Source organism: Eucyclogobius newberryi, unplaced genomic scaffold, assembly GCF_026437365.1.
Source record: "Eucyclogobius newberryi isolate DKJ021-1_F unplaced genomic scaffold, fEucNew1.0.hap1 SCAF_10, whole genome shotgun sequence".
In the NCBI taxonomy this organism is placed as follows: domain Eukaryota; kingdom Metazoa; phylum Chordata; class Actinopteri; order Gobiiformes; family Gobiidae; genus Eucyclogobius; species Eucyclogobius newberryi.
Window position 1 is genome coordinate 12,875,550 of NW_027315724.1, and position 17,596 is coordinate 12,893,145.

Sequence of the window (17,596 nt, forward strand, 5' to 3'; positions counted from 1 at the left end):
CCAGGTTTTACTCTTTTTAACATTAAAAACAACTAATTCATTTTAAACTTACCTAAAGCATTTCCAGCATCCTAAATATTCACCGCAATGAGTTCAAAAATACTTTTCACAATGCTCTTGATGAACAAACATTAGCATGCTAACAGCGCACGTCCTGTTTCTTGGAGAATAAAACGTTCTATATTTAGACGTAGCGAAAGCGCTTTGGTCTCAGTTTCACCCAAATAGATGCATTTACCAGTGGTGTGTGGTCATGGCAATCAAGGCAATCAGTGATTGGCCAAATAAATCTAAAATTACAGAGTGTCAACAACTAAATATGAATTGTTCTATTGATTCTCTTCCTGTGTGAGAATCAAGGATGTTTGGAGGTTTTACTCAAACTGAGCATGTGCAGAGGAGTGAAGCAACAGCAGCGCCAAGTTTCAGACTTAAAAACTATCTTTTAGAGACGAGTCTGTGTTTGTAGCTCAGGCTCTGTTCACATTTCTAATGATTCATTAGATGATAACAACAGCGCTAATTTGTTTAAGGAATTGGTCGGTGAAGTGATCTTAACTCACCTGAGTAGAACTGGGTTCAAAGCCCGCCCAAGGTCTGCTTGCCCATTCATCAAAGTCACAGCACGCTACTGGCATGTACAATATATATATACTGAGGAAAACCAGATTTTACTTTATTACCTGCAAAAAAAATATTCTAAATGGACTGTTTTTCACGTTTCAAACAGTGAAAATCAGGTTTAGCCCTTTTGATTAGCAAAAGTCCAAACCTATAATGATTTGCTTTGCTCGAGAGTTCACGTCTCATTATGACTCTTACATTTTTGAGCTCTTGGTGGAACTTCTTTTTTTTATTTTTTTATCTGACACAATTAGAAAGTTTGTTTTTGTTGTCAGACTATGTGGGATGTGCTGTGTTGTGTGCAGTGCGAATGTTAGTCAGTTTGATAACTTAAGTAAGAAAATGAGTGTGTGATGTAAAAGATGAAAGTGCGCTGGTGTGGCATAAGAGCAGAGTCTGGACACAGGTTATGGAGGTCCAGGATCCTTTAGGATGTTGTCCTCTGTCCACTTTGTAAACCGTGCCCTCCATCGCCTTCAAAGCCTAGAGAGACACCATTTTTTATAAAGCCTGACCCGATTTACCTTTCTTTTTGTAGATTTTTACAGTTCATCCTGAAGAAAACAACAGTTTGAAACCTGAAACGGAGCCCTCTCTCTTCAACGGAACATACGACGAGGAAGAGTCTTCCAAATCGTTCCAGGACGCTTTGAGACAATGGCGAGAAACAGGACCAACCCCAGCGCAAGAGCCCATGTGGATACCTCCTCCTCTCCCGGGTAACTCCAAAGTCTTCTACTGTGGCCACTTCTTTCTCAAAATGCCCACATTGTCTACGCTTAAAACACTACTAAGCGCTGGTGTTAGAACCATGGCTCTAACAATGGCGCATGAGCTTTATGGATTCTCCAGAGCACTTTCTGGTTTCACGTATCTACAGATCCAGGCTAAAAATGAAGGAATGACTCAAACATGCTTTTATGAAACAAATCACTTTTATGACTAGGTATTAGCACCAACAATACACAGTTTAATTGAAAGCATAAAGTGTATATGACAGGTTTCACTTAATTGTAGTGGCAACGTTTTATGCTTCCTGTTTGGACACGGGCAGCAAATGAGACAAGTGGTTATTCCACTTCTGTTACCTAGCAATCAGACTGTAAAAAATGGCCAAAGCTCAACTAAATTACACTATATTGATGATTTGATGTAAACAAATATTTGAAAACACCTTGTATTTTCCTAAATTACTGCAATTTTGTCCCGAGTCCCATTTACAATTCTGCTATGTATTTTTGATCTTCACAAACGTCCACTTAACTGATGACACATGAAGTAATCAATTACAGAAACATGTTAACCTGTCATATTAAGTTTTAAGACCTTTATCTGATTAAACCAAACGCTGCTTGACTTTACTTTACCCTTCACAGAATTGAAAATAGCTGGATTAGCTCATTATACCTTTCTTTTTCTCACTGTGTCCTGTTTCCCCTCATTCCGCCAGCATTCCTCTCCCTGTCTGCTCTCTGATCGGTTAAGGCTTTACAAAAAGTGCTTACGGCTGCAGCATGGGAGTAATCCACGGCTGTTACATATCCAGATAATGAGAAGAGCATTCGGTGCGGCCTTATTTCCCTGCACCGCGCTAATCGCCTCGTACCCGTGTGTACCCACTCAACAACGTGAAGCCATTTTTCTGCTTCTTAAGACTCTTTTTTTACGCTTGCACACCAATGTTTGTGTGCAGTTTTTGTTTGCTATTAGCGCTATTATCCCAGGTTGTGTGCCTCCTCTTTCTCAGGTTTACTGCTTGGACAGTCTTTGCTCTACTCTACTCTACTTTTTATTTTTTTAAACAGTTTTTGCGGTGCTCTGCAAATTGCTGCAGACCTTCTAGCACCTAATTATTTCTGTCAAGCCACTAGCGCCAGGGTCCAATTTAAACCAGCCACAGTGGACAGCCAAAAGTGTCAGGAGAACAATCAGAACCTTTTGCTGTCGTACCTCCGTCCTCTTAATTTTCTGTCTAGGATCATGTTTTGTTGGTTGTTTTTCGCCTTGGTTTGCTGCAGTGGAGTCTTCCCAGGGCAGAACTTGAGTCTCATTTTACTTCCCTGGACACTTCTTCCAAATGCACTCATTTTAAAGGGGCATTATGGAGGTTTTTAGGCAAGGATATTATGATGTTTTGCCCAGAATGTTCTACAAAATGGCATTTAACTTGGCAATCCACTATGGAGACAATCAAGCTAGTTTCTATCATAGAATAGTGTTGTCACAATACAAAGACTTCCCATTTTTGTTCCAATAAATAGGCTTGATACTCAATACTAATTTCGATAGGGCAATAATAATAAAAAAGGTTTCTTTAAGATAATATAGTACTGGGATTTTCAACAAAAAACAATAGTACAATTCATGTTACAATGCATGTTTTATACTTGTTCTGATCAAACTCACGATCATCCTTTTTTTCCTATATTTTTTCGTATTGTTACCTTTTCTAATAAGTATCTAGTTTTGATACTAATTTTAATATCGAGTATCTAATTTTAGATACTTTTGACAACCCTGCTGTGGAACATTCCAGGCAAAGCAATGACATCTTCATGAGACAAGGAGGTGAAGCGCACTCCAGTAGAAAACACGGTGCACCTTTCATTCATTTAGGATGCAGTGTCTTGCTCAGGGACACATCATTAATATGCTCTTGGGGGACGTCTGGACGCCAATAAGGGAAGAAAACAAAGACCCGTGACTTTGATTGAGGCAAAGATGTTGCTGTCAGATGTTGACATTTCAGAATTGCTTTTATGAACACTTTCAAACTGCTGTTTTATTAGAGAGTGGGCGAAAACTGAAAAAAAAAAAAGCTTTCTTTTGATGCAAGATGCAAAAGGTGAAAGTTCTATTTAACTATCTATAGCGTTTAGAGTGATGTAAATCTAGTACCGTTGCTATGGCAATTCTGGAAACTTGAGAACATGGTTTTCCAATCTAAAAAATGCACATGAACATTCACATAAGTAGGAAAGAAAACTTGGGAATTTGGGTCAAAAGTGGCTGCCCCACTTAAAACTGCTGTGACGGACCAAAATCAACTGATTTGTTAATTTATCTTACACATTTGAACTTTTTGACTAAACGGGAAAACAGAGCCTAACCCTAACCCACATTCAGGGGTTTACTGTCAGTTGTCAACATATTTGTGCAAAAAGACTAGACGCTACTGTTAAAAAATAAAATAGTAGGATTTTATCCAAAATAAATAACTAGCTAATATTTAGCTCTGGAAAAAGCTAACAACAACACAAATTAATGGTTAGCTCGATTTTATTACTGGTCACGTCAAAATCAAGACTTTCCAAGATAATGAAACAAGTTGTAACCTCGACTTTGGATCCTGAGTTCTCGAGGACACATGAACGCAGCAAAGGTCCTCTAATATCACCTAAACAGGAAGCTTAATCCCATGGAGAGAGGTTTTGCTCAGCTTGCTAGTTGGCTATCAGAAGAGGGAGATACAGGACACTTTCCCTCTGACTACAACTATTCATTTTTTCAACACAAAGACTGAAAGAGTCAATTCAACTGTATATGATAATTAACTCTGTATGTGAGTACGTTGTTCATCTAGTTTTCTACTTTTGTTCAATTTTAGATGTCAGGGACAAACTAAATATTCAGTTGTATTTTAGACTTTTATATTTGTTGTTGGACTGTTACAGCTTTTCACAATTTTGATTTGTTTTGGGCTCTTGGAGCAGATTTCATTACTCACCATAGACACAGTTTGGCCACTCCAAATGTAATTCCATCTGCATAACCCCTTTTCTCTGAATCCTACAGCAGGTCACCATTCCATATTCAACATCAGTTAAATAACATTAAATATTGATCTTTACGTAACCTGCCCTTCAAAATAAATGCACAGAAAGGCAGAAATTCAACTTTTTTGTTTAATAAATGTCATTATTAAAGCTCTGAAACTCTAATCTACTTGTGTGTCCAGCTTGTATATCTTTTGTTTTGTTTGTGTCCTGTCGTATAAGTTTTCCCACTCCCATAGGAGCCTGTCTTGACAATGTGTCTTTACACTTCCCAAGGTGTGTTGCAAGCAGTGAATAAATCCTCATCTATTCTACCTTTACCTGATTTGTCCTTTCCTTGGGGCTACACTTTGGTGCCCTTTCGTACTTATATCACAACTTTTTTCTCACATTTCTCCTCCAGTGTCGGTGGCCGATGTACCGACCCAAGCCGACCTCTCCCCGGGCGGAGGAGGTGCGGGGGGAAGAGTGCCTGTCAGGGTGGAGTTTTCGGAACACGGCCTTACCCTTTTGGACAGATTACTGCTGAAGAAACATCGCAGGTACATACACAACACCACATATGAATGCATGCAAAGTCTCCTGCTCTGGGATTTACGCTGGGCAGACTTTACAACAACACATTGGCCGACAGGAGTTGGAAAAATAAGATTTGTGGCTCTCAATGTCAGAACATTTTATGTCTGCTGCTGTTTCAGTGTTCAGAATGGGCAGTTCACCAGAACATAGTGCCCCGTTACATACTTTGACAAGCATCATGGACTTGTAAGGATATAAGTAATAGAGGATGGTTTAACTTAAGCTTAAAGGACACATATTATGCTAAATGTACTTGTTTGTGATGTTATAGCGTCAAAAACAATGCTGGTTGTTTTTGTTTAGAAGGTCATCTCCTCTCTGAGCCTCTAAAAACACTGTTCCAAATGTTATAGTTTTGTGACGTCATAGGTCGACCCCACTACAAGTAACTAGGAAAAAATCTTAAATTTAAAGATATAAATATGATATAATGAAAATGTATTTGTATTTTTTTTTATCATTTAAGGTTTTCATATAGAAATAAGGCATTGTATGTGTAAAACCAGACAGTTTTTGAGTAAACTAGATCTGACTGAAAAGTTGCCCAAAAATTAAAAATTTTGCCTCATTTGTTTTACTTTCATAAATCAGGCTTAGATTTATATATCAAACAATTCTGTACGAGCTGTCAAAATCTTGTTCAGTCCAAGATTCTAAAGTTTGATGTGTGTGGGTGCTACATTAAGGGGTGATCTTAATGTTCCTACGGGTTTAAAAAACGACTTTTGACGTCTATTTCCCACAGAAATCTATAGACGTGAGTGGATTCATTGAAACTATAGGCAAGAGGTTTGCCTGTAGTGTCTCGCCATAAATACATAAATCATCGCCAGACTCGTTCTGAGCGATTCTGCTGTCAAATTGCATTCATTTCACCTGCGTGCCTGTGGGGGAAAAGCTAGGTTTGATTATCTCCCCTTTATCTAACTCAATTCTTCACGTGGGAAACACTGGACTGATATGAATTAATGTGTGCCTTTTCTTAAGTTCTAATCTAAAACATGAGATGCTTTAGCAGAGATACTCAAAAGCATGTTTAAAGATCAACAACAACACAATGAATGCAGTATATGTATCTTTAAACAAGTAATGGTTTGTGTTTACTATCACAATAACATTAAAAAAGTCGCAATAAAAATAACAAGTATCAGGGCACTAGTTTCTATTCAAAACAGGCCACAATTAGGTGCATTGATTTTACCCAGGAAAAGTGTTTTGCCCATGGACACAGCAACGGGTAGCAATGTAGCAGGGATTAATTAGTCAGCCTTGTAGTGATGTTAATGGTTGAGCTAAGTATTGCAAATGAGTACATCCACCTATTGTCCTGTCATTCAAATATCAAATACATTCATACAGTATAAGTTATTATATCTTCAGAGATTGTTATCCTAATTAATCAACAGAATTGATCAGGTTTAACATTTGTAGATTTTCTTTCACCAGAATCCATTTAAAAACACTGTCTCTTTCTCCCCATCACCATTGTAGAACCTGAAAACGACCAATCGCTCCATTAATGTAACTTATCCCGGGCTTTCCATTTCCTGACGTACACATCTCCCTCCATCACTCACTCCTGGCACTCCTGTAAAATCGGCCCGCTCGAGCTGCCAGCGAACCGCACTTTCTCAGCAGTTATTGTGCGCCTCGACTGCCAGAGGGCCCGGCTCCTGCGCCTCCCATTATTACAGCCCTTTATTTAAGCGGCTCCTCTCTGCGCCGCCGAGCCCACTGGAGAGCAGGGCAGGAGGGAGCAGGGGGAGGGCAGAGAGCAGTATCAGACACTGCGAGCGACTGCCAGGGCTGGGAACGCTGTAACTCCCCTGCCTCCGCCGCCTTTAAGTGTGGAATAGACTGGAGAGCCAATCTAGTGTGCAATAAGCCCGCAGCGGCCATGGTGGCACAAACTAATGAAGAGACAGAGAGAGGGTGAATTTTAACAAGCTTCTGTGAAAATGTGCAAGAGGGCAAAGTAAAGCAGGGAGCCGCAGCCAGGAAAGTTATTTAATAAAAAAAATGTGGAGGTTTAATACAGATATAAACCCTGGTACCGTATAGGTGATTGGCCTTAAGGTTAAAGTCTAGACTACATCCATTATCTAGCACAGAGACATGAACTAAACTCTTATAGTGCTCTGTTGTCTTAGGTTGATTCCTGTGTCGAAGATTCTCTCCTTGAATACTCTGGTTACCCTTGCATTTATCCGTACTAAAAGTATAATAGTCTTCCCTCTGATAGAGAATGGATTTGGCCCATCATATTCTGCGTTCCTGTTGACCTCGGGGATCGGATTTTCCAGCTTGTAAATTCACTCTTGAACAGCCATATTTGGAAGAATGAAAACGTTTTAGAATCCCGAGTTCAGAGTTTGAAAATCAAACATGGCCACGCCCTGCATTTAAACAGTTCAAATGTTGTTAGTACTTTGTGTTATTTTCCCTTTCGTTGTGCTCTACTGTCCGCCTGTCGTGTGAACTTGAACCTGCTGAGCCTCTGAAGTTATAAATACGCTGTTATGCTATGCTAACGTGTGTTGCTAACGAGAACAAAATCAGAAATTCAAACAATTCAAACAATGCTTTATAAACTGTAACTGTAACTACAATGTCCGGGTTGATAAAATAACGTAAGTAGATCTGCATTTTGGCTGATTTGAGCACTTTTTTGGTTTGTTTTACGACTCGTTACTGTGCATAATACCCGAACCCAAACCATTTCCAGAATAAAAAAGGCCCAAACCAACACAAGCCTGCATCATTTTTTTTATAGGTTTTTAGTACTTTAAATGCAGTTTGGGCAGAATAAGCGCAGCCTGCCAGAGCTCTGTTGTCTGTAGTACCAAAAGCAATTAGTTTCCCCTTTCTCCACACATCTCTCTCCCTCACTCTTTCCTGTTTTCTTGTCTCTTCTCATACAGTCAAGTCATGCTTGAAGTGTGTATAAAAGGTTTTTACGATTGTCTAATTTTGACTTTATTCAGTGTATTTATACCTGTTGTACATACATATTATACCAATCAAAGTTGAAAAATCTGGAAGTGAAATCACAATAGAGAGACTCATTCCATCCATGGTTTATGCCGAATTTACACAAACAGCTTTTTTGACCCTCTAAACATTATTTCAATAATAAAGGTGCTTTCATATATTTTTATTTGTCAAATAAAAAAAATGGTGACGTTAGATTTTTTGCTCAGTGTTTGCTGGGTACTTTCTTACTGTGATGTCATCAATTACAAACAGGAAATAAAATTATAAACCTAAAAATTAGAAAAATTAAAAATACATTTATCTTAACTGCATTTTAGTTCACTGAGTCACCCAACCTGTCATGGGCCCTTTAAGTTATAGTTTAGGCCTGTTTTAAGCCGGTTCTTCACTGCACACTTTTGACCGTCTCTGATCAAATAAAGGTTTTCCCCACTGTTCAAAGAGGTGCAATTGATATCAAACACGTCTTAATAGTTTTAAATCTTGGAGCAGAGGGAACACTACTATCGCTGCGTCTGCGATCAATCGCTGTCAAACGTGTGAGCAGCAGTAAACATAACTCAAAGTACTGCAGAAGAGCGAAGACAATATCTACCTGTTTCCCTTACTTTTAACTTTAACTTTTACAAATGCAAACAGCCTCCGCTAACCACTACTATACTGACTTTCCCTCACAAAACGCACAACTTTGTCATAGTCACAAACGAGTGCTATGTCTCATTAGACAAAAACATATACAAAATAATGCAGTGGACACCAGCTGCTTGATTACTTACTGGTAATTAGGTACTTAAAGAAGCTGTACTATTCTTTCCCTATAATAGTAGAAGCAGGGGGGTAAAATGAGACCGCTGAGAGCGTTCTGGATCTAACCAAGGAGTGAGCTATTAGCATGGCAAAATGTAGTTCTGCCAAGACCCGGTGCCCCAAAGCCCTAAACTTAACCAAATTCACTGTTCCATAACCCTAACCTTAAACTAATTGTGTAAACTCATTATTGTAAAAAAATAACATTTGTTAGCATAGCCACCAATGCAAAGTGGTGGTTGTGTAGCAGAACGGTTGGAACAGAAACAAAGCCAGCAAAACTCGTTCTGGCCTTTGGTTGTAAAAAGCACTTACAAACTTATTGTGATGAATCATTCGAATGCTTGGAATACGTGAGAAAATGAGGAATATCTTTGGACTTCTGGCAAAATGTTGTTCACATTTTTAGACAGTCAAATTCTGGTACAATTACTTTGAGTAGAATAACTCTATATTAGTCTGTTTTTCTAACCCAACTCTCTTGTACTTAAACCACTTTTGACCATAATACTTTTTTTTAGCATTAATTTTAGATTTGCTGTTGTTTTATGCATACCTTCACATAATTCAGCAGATCTAGCTTGTCGTGAAAGGGATTTTTCTATGCGAGCAGTCATACTAACATTCAATATTCCTCAGATTGCGATGAATATTTGATGGGCAATTGATTACTACAGAACTTTCCCCCTCCAGCACATCCTGACAGAGCAGCCAGTAATTTTGCACGCTTTTAAAATTCTTGATAAAGGACTTTTCATCTCGACCAGGCTTTGCATTTTACAGAGCCCCAAATCTGCAGCTGTTGATGATAAACCACTTTATATTAACTACATTTTAGCAGAAGGGATTGAATCATTCCACTCAAATGTTGAATCGGCGCCGTGCAGACCAAAAAAAAGCAACATTGCTCCTCTGCGGCGCAGTCCAGCCAAAGCCTTAATGCAAATATCCGAGGGCGAAAGCACAGATAGTAGGAGAGACGAAAGGAAAGAGCAAGGGATTAAAACTGAATGTGAAGAACAAGATTAAATATTGAACGTAGACAAAAAGATAAATATTGGGCAAGTAAGAAGAGACATAGAAACTGCGTAAAAAGTTTGCAAGTCACCCCTCCTGGGCCGCCAAGAAGAGCTGCTTATAAAGTCTCGCCGACCTTTGGTCAGATTAGATGAGGATAAAGGGAGCACAAAAGAGGGGAGGATGTGATGAAGGACAGAGGGAGGACGGAGAGGGAATTTAAGACAAAACCTTTACTGTTTAGGTATGCGAGTGTCCATACCTTTCCAATGTACATCAAGCTCCTTTTTTATACAATAGAATATGTCGGTGTAATCCCTCATTCGTTCAGGCGTGTTCCATAGTAGAAAAAGCTTCAGTTCTAGTCATCTGGACTCAGTTAGAAAAAATAGACGTTTCGACTCTCATCCAAGAGTCATTGTCAAGCATAAAGTGGTTTATCATCAACAGCTGCAGATTTGGGGCTCTGTAAAATGCAAAGCCTGGTCGAGATGAAAAGTCCTTTATCAAGAATAGAATCCAACTTTCCTAACAAGATAATGATACTTTTTATACTCTGCTCTTAAACTTTTTCTGAAATAGATCATTACGGTAAAAAAAACACTCTGTATTAATACCTGTTCAAATGAGTAGTTCAATTAGGCAATATGGCGATACAATATGATCATGACGATCATCATGATTGTGATTCAGTGATTTAATGCAGCTCCAGACTCAAAGACTAAACACTTTTTTCCGACTCACTTCTCCTAGTGTGTGGAAGGTGGATTCAACCAATCACAGAGAATTTGGCTCTTACAGGCAACATAAACAAGTCTACATGTATCGTGATCAAATCAAACTTGTGATCTAGCTTTCAACATATTGTCCAACCCGAGTTTCAAGACTAGTTTAGTACTGATTAGTGTCTGGGTACCCTACTCTCACCGGGCTAGTTCTTGGGGTGTGTATGATTTGAGATGGGGTTATTAAAAAATGGGATCAATTAAATCGAAATCTGAAACTGAAGCGGGCCCAATCATCACTTATGTGGATTTCTTTCACATTGATTTTTTTGTATTTTTGTCTTTCACAGCCATTATTTGTATTTGACACGGAAAATAATTGAAAGGCAGAGGAGGCTAATAGTTCTGCTGTTGCTGTGAAGCTGTATCATTAGCAAAAAGTATGACCAGGACCCTGGGTCAGACTTTTGAAGTTCCCATGAACAGCTTGACTTGTGCTGATGGTGAAAACGGGTGACAGCAAGCAGGAAATGAATTATTTTATGTTTAAATACATGCTTCAGCTGCAAACTGTCTTTAACAGCAACATTACAACAACTTTAGAACTATGTATCTGAGGCATAAAACACTAACAATGGAGACGATTGATGGATACCTGTGGAATGTTCTTTAGGCTGCACAAAAAAAAAAAATGTATAACAGGGAAATGAGGAGGGGACCGAAACCAATTTTCAACAACTGGACTGAAGTCACTTTTTTTTCTTTTTTTTAACAAAATTAGAAAATTTACTTTTATTTTGAACTGGAGAATTGACAAATTTACTTGACACTGGCAGATTGATCAGAGACGTAGGGGGATATATGTTTGGCTGTTTGTTTTTCTGAAACTAGACTTTTAGTAGTATAAAAAAAAATAAAGTAATTGTCAGCTTTATTTGATACTCATTCTATTATTTCAGAAATCCAATTGAACTTCCTCCTCTGACAGACCCACTAGTGAAACCACTCCCACAAAGCCCTGCGAAGGATCCGGAGTATTGTCTGACAGGTAATGCACTCATCCACTTAAATCGCACCGCACCTCCTGGACTCAGAAGAAGCATGTAGACTTACCACCTCCGACAAACCCTCTAACCCCCTACGATTTACACATCCAAGCCGAAAGCAGGTGAGTTTGAGAGCAGCCTGACAGACGACCCGCATGTGGACGCAGGAAAATAAAAAAGCACCCTGTTGCCTATCCATCCGTGGCCCGGTGAAGGGTAATCACTGGTGCTGATTGTGTGGGTTAGAGGGATGTTTCGGAACCTTGACAGTGAGCCTGGGAAGAAGGGATGGGCCGGTTAGTCTAGCCCTGAAGCTCATCAGTCAGCGGGGGTGTCTCCTGGATGTCTGCCCCCCTGTCGAGTCTGACAGGATGCGGGTGGAACAGGGTTATCGCTCCCCTCCTAAACCTCCGGATCCTTCAGTTTTCGAACGACAACTCGGTCAAGGCCAGGGCATTTGCATGCCATGGTCTGCTCTCCAATACAAATACACTAGTTTGTTGAGTTAAATGCTGATGCACACACTACCTTGTTCACGTTTTAAAAGATAACGTGGGATAGAGCGGTTGCCTTATTACTAGGGCTGTGTTCAAAATATCGATACGGCGATATATCGTCACGGGAGTCGTCGTATCGATACTTTTCAATAACGTTAATTTATTAAAAATTGTCCGGGCGGCCGTTTAGAAGCTCCCTCCTGTAGAGGGCGGTAAACAGCGCGGAACTACTGAGACAGACACACACCGTGCACCAGCGTACACAGGCCTGAAGAAGAGCTTCTGGCTCGAAACGTCGCTACTGTTACACGCCTCCCTTTTCCATTCTATTTGATTTCCTTTTTCATTGATTTCATTCCTTTCACCCCTTTATTTTATACAAATTCAACGCAGCCCCGGAGCTAACTTAGCCCCGAGGCCACCATTTTAGCCTCGGAGCTAACACAGCCCCGAGGCCACTACAACAGCCGAACCGGAGGCAAAAAACCGGACACAAACCTGACACCAACATCACACATATCTTCCCTACTCAACACTACATAAACCGAACGGTTAAACAATAAAACCGAGCCGTTAAACAATACAACTATCCAACAGGGCCCCGCTGAGCGCCTGTTAGCTTAGCGTTAGCCGCGGCCACTTCCGCGCTAGCGCTACCTAGCTTAATGCCGAGCCCGACCCGACCCGAAGAAACGGGATTTTAAGACCAAAACAACAACAAAAAGACACAAACAGAGGGTCAACAGACTCCACACATCACACACATTACACAGACCTTGCCAATTGTTTGGCAACTTTACTTGAATGTGTTCTTTGCATAAGCTTTGTGGATAAACATGAAAATTCATGCATTTTCTTATCCGGAATAAAACAAATGCCCATTTGGTAAACTTTAAGACCCTTTTTTCAAAAAAGTATCGGGATACGTATCGTAATGAGGGAATTGTATCGGGACATACAAGTATCAGGATACGTATTGTATAGCGAGGGTCTTGGCAATACCCAGCCCTACTTATTACTGGATGGCGCGTGGTTCAAACCAGATATTAGCCAGTTTATAAGGTCACTGTATCCTTGACTTACCATGCTTGTGTGAGTGAATAATTGGATGTTGTTGGAGAGTCTGTTGGCGCAGATTTGCAGACACTTCTCTGTCTGTAAGTCCAAGGGCAGCTGTGGCTGAATACCAGAATAATGATATTTGGTAAAGCTTTTAAAAGCTAGTCAAGTTTAGAAAACACAATCGATTCATATCACATATATCACACATATGCGTGCGTCACATATCAACAATGGAATTAAATCGCGGCTGGTTGGCTGGACTGGTTCCTTGTTTCTACAGGAAGTGACACATGTTTACTTTTTGTACTTTGTTCCTCTTTATACGTGCCAAAATTGTTCACAAATGCTGCCTGAAAAGTGTTGTCTCAAAGGGCAGTAAGCGCAGACATCTGGACTTTTGAACAGCTCTAAATGGACCTATAACTGGCAAAGACATTCATCGTTGTAAGCGCTAAAATTTTAAAACTTTCATTTGAAAACTTAATTCATATTTAGTGCAGCACTATAACTATGCACACGGAAAGTGACATGCCATAACACTCCTTTATACTTTTGGCTCGTAAAAAAAATACACAGTAAAATTTCATATTATGTTCATTATGTTTGATCTGAATGCTGGTCACAAATGTTAATCATTTATTAACATTAAATATATAACTGCAACAAAGCCAGATTTGTATTTTAAAATGCAGCTGTACTTTTGTCTGATGTAAATTGCTACACACATGTCAGCACCACAGCTGTAAAGGTTAGGACTGTTCTGTTTTTGGAGCAGTTCATGCAGATTTCTTTTAGAGTTTACATTTGTTTTCATTCACGTCTACAACCAAGAAAAGCCACTTAAAAAGGTGGTCTCGTAGCGTCTCCACCCACAGTCTGAAGCAGGCCGAGAGTGGTGTGAAATCTAACCCGCACGGTCCATGATTTGAGCAAAACACTTGGATTACGTACATCTGCAGGACTGGCCGCTGCAGAGCTGCGTTTACCACCTTCATCTGACGAGATTATTTATCAGCAAGACTCTGCCTGTAAGCAGCAGGTAAAGCCTCTGTGCTCGCCACAATCGCGCATCACCCTCACGATGCATTTAACAAAAAAATCACCACTTACAGCACCGGGTCAGTTCGTGTGCTTGTGTGCTCTTTTTGCTTGAAGCTTGTTGTCATGGAGATAAGTTGTTTGGCCGTCTGATGCCTCTCACATGGCTCATTGTGTTGTGTTTGGGGGGAATGAGGAGCGGTGCAACAGGACCGACCCAAAAGTTAAGTAAACAGAACTAAAGTGCACACTGGGCCCGCACCACACAGCGCTCTAACGTGTGTGAAGTGTAACTGCCTCTGCTCTGTTATTCACATTATTTTATATTGTAATATTCTATTGTGCAGTTGAATTATTGTTCTTAATTGAAAATATTTACTCTGTCTGGTGTTTATAAATGATACAGAATTCTCAGAAGATGTCCTTGCAGCCCAAGTGCTTACAGGTATTTAAATAATCTACCATTCAGGTCAGTGCCAGCAGCAATGGGCATGTTCTGTTTGGCCATTAACAAAAATAATTACATGGAATGCAGACAAAAATATTTGAACAGAGTGAAACTGAATGCACACCCACCACTGCCCCACAACGCACTTTCGCACCCCTCAGTTATTTTTGAATGGACTCGGCCAACTGTGTGTTATTGGCCCTCAATACTATAGTAATGTGTGTTATTGGCCCTCAATACTACAGTAATTTTCAATTTTTGCATTACAAATGTATATTTCAGTTCGCATTCAGTTCGTGCACACATTCACATGGTCTTCGCCCGTTTACAAAAATGATGTTCAACTTATTAGTATGCAAGGGGCGTGCATGAGTTGACGAGTGCGTTAGTGGGTGTTTTGTGTACACTTTTGCTGCTGTGCTTTGCATTGCCTTATGAAACTAATAGGCCTCTCGCCAGCTTGTGGCACTCAGGCTTAATAATGTATTTTTCTTGGCTAGAAAATAATGTGTTGCATGATTGTTGCATGATTGTACATACAGACATTTTTAGCCTGCTTTTCCATTTTCAAAAATGGAGAGGCTGTTTAAAAAGACAAATTGGATGCACTGAGAACAACCTGGGATTGACATATGAACACGCACAGAGTGGGACAGTGCAGAACAAATGCTGGTGCACAAAATCGACATATGTTTCCATATAAATAATTAAGGCCATACTTTGGAACATTATTGACACAACAAACTAACAACCAAAAGCAAACTATGCAGCTATTTCTCTACCAGCATCAATGTATTTTCAAGTTTATTGCCCTCAGAAATCGAATAATTCGATCTGTTGCTATGTAGACAATTTTATGGAGATGGCCTGACAACAGCGTCTGAGAAAACTATACATCTAATAAATTGTGCCTTCCCATTTCACACATTTCCAGCAGCAACACTTACAACAGGTTGCAAAGTTTCCTCTCTTCTGGTGCCTTTGAATATGAAAGGCTGGGCCCTGTGTGTCTATGAATAATAAAGGCTGTTTGGTGGCTTCATGTCGAGCACTCTCCCTTGTTTTAAATTCTCATTTTTCCGAGCTGTCAGACCCATGTGGAGATGTGATAGAAGGGCTGTTAGCAGGAGACAGCCAGAGGGGCTCGGTGGCACTCAGGTAATGTGGAGTGACAACATCGATGAGAGGAGAGACAGAGCCTTATCAAGAGGGCAGGTTTAGATGATTCTACTGCTTTAGGACACTGGCGAGTTCATAGTTATTTAGTTGTTTCAAATTATTCATACTTAATTAAAGGTATGCAGCTTTTCTGCTGGAGGGTCTGTCATCGGCTTGTCTCCTTGGAAATGTTATTGCCTGAAATGTTCCGCAGTGTGGCATGAAACTTATCCATGGAGCCAAGCAGGTGACGCCTCCAGGGCAAGTTACAGTCAGGGCTGTGGAGGGGCACAAACAGTAAGAGGGCAATAAACATTTAATGAAGATCCTTCTCCAGAAATGTTACATAATGCAAATTAATCTATTTTGTTTTTCTTTTTTTGTCAGTGAACAAAATTCACAAACGAGAAACTTGTTTCAGAGATATGGTGCAATATGAAATAATCAATAATAATAGTACAATATAAACAATGATAAGATAAGGCGTGTATAAAAAATAAGGTGCTCACTAAAATACAAATAGACTAAATATAAACACAAAATTTACAGTATGGTGTGAACAGTAGTGCAACATTTTCAGGGCAAATAATTGTTATCGACATGGTTATTAATTTCATTATTAACCAGGAGTCCAATGGCAGAGGGGAAGTCATTGTTCTCGTCGCAGGAGGCTAAAGTCCACTCGGACCAGAAGCTCATCAGTGGCTCCAATTACTTGAATTGAAAGTTCAAATATTTACATGCTCTTGAGAACCTTTGCTTTGGCATTTTATATTTTAGAACTTAAAATAATGCTTATGTATAGAAAACACACATCGCACTGTGCTCCCCACACCTTGATTTGGTGTTGATCTCTGGCAGCAGAAATGCTCCTAACCCGCTCTGGCAATGACTTCAAAACTGCACCGGAGGCAAAGATTCAGAGAAAATTGAAACGGGGTGATTTGTGAGACTCGGAGCAAGATGATCTCAGAAACCAGAATAATAAAGCACAAGTTGATGAGGGAATATCGTTATAACATGGTTACCAATGTCGTTTCATTAGTTTCACAAATTAACCAGAACGTTTTATATGACCGAATTCTATGCTCTTTGATCCAACATCATGCATAGTCCATATTTTCTCCCTTTCAGTGTGGCTAACATGAAGCATGGATGGCATATTACAATAACAATTTCACAGTGAGTTATTATTGTGATTAACTGTGAAAAACTTGTATGAAAGTGCAGTCAACCTGTTTTACTGTATTATATTTGGAGAAAAAAAACATGCACAACATCTTGTTCACCTATGTCTACGCAACATATACCAGTGCAAGAATAAATTGCCATAAAGTAAAATACTATTACCTGTATTATAATACAACCTTGTCCTAGACCATAAATACAACCTTTCCCTTTCTTTGCAGCTGAAGAAAAGGAAGTTCACGCCTACCTCACTTCACTGTTTGCTCTCCCCACCAACGCCAAAAGATCTGTGCTTGACAATTCCAAACCAGGAGTCTTCCTCGCAATGGAAGTCCTGGATGAGGTGAGAATGACAATACAACAAACGCACATTCTCAAAGTTTCTCTTACTTTATATGTCACAGTTTTTCTCTTGCGTGGTAATCTCTCTCGTGCGTTCCTTTCTATAGGAAGACAGGGATGTGCATGTAGAAGCGAAGAGAATGGTGAACAGAATGTAAGTATGGGAGAAGTGGGTATTGTTTGCCATCTAATGATATACATGTAGATTACACTGATGCTTCGTTGTCTTTATTTATTATCATCTTTTGATTATCTCTGTTACACATTGGTTTGCTTCAATTTCTTTTCAGAATCA

At 39.7% G+C, this 17,596-nt stretch overlaps 1 protein-coding gene and 1 long non-coding RNA gene across 2 annotated transcripts in view; both read left to right on the plus strand.

Annotated features, from left to right (window-relative positions):
• Window positions 1-2,467, plus strand: part of zbbx (zinc finger, B-box domain containing) — a 42,731-nt gene extending 40,264 nt beyond the window's left edge. Inside the window, exons 9-10 of the mRNA XM_072459584.1 lie at window positions 1,163-1,343; window positions 2,430-2,467. Of these exons, the coding sequence (XP_072315685.1) occupies window positions 1,163-1,343; window positions 2,430-2,467 (219 nt within the window). The remainder of the gene's footprint in view (window positions 1-1,162; window positions 1,344-2,429) is intronic.
• Window positions 2,468-4,658: 2,191 nt separating this feature from the next.
• Window positions 4,659-17,455, plus strand: LOC140370544 (uncharacterized). Its single transcript, XR_011928374.1, has 4 exons — window positions 4,659-4,942; window positions 11,482-11,570; window positions 17,181-17,302; window positions 17,409-17,455. It is a non-coding gene; the product is annotated as an uncharacterized lncRNA (long non-coding RNA).
• Window positions 17,456-17,596: the final 141 nt, after the last annotated feature.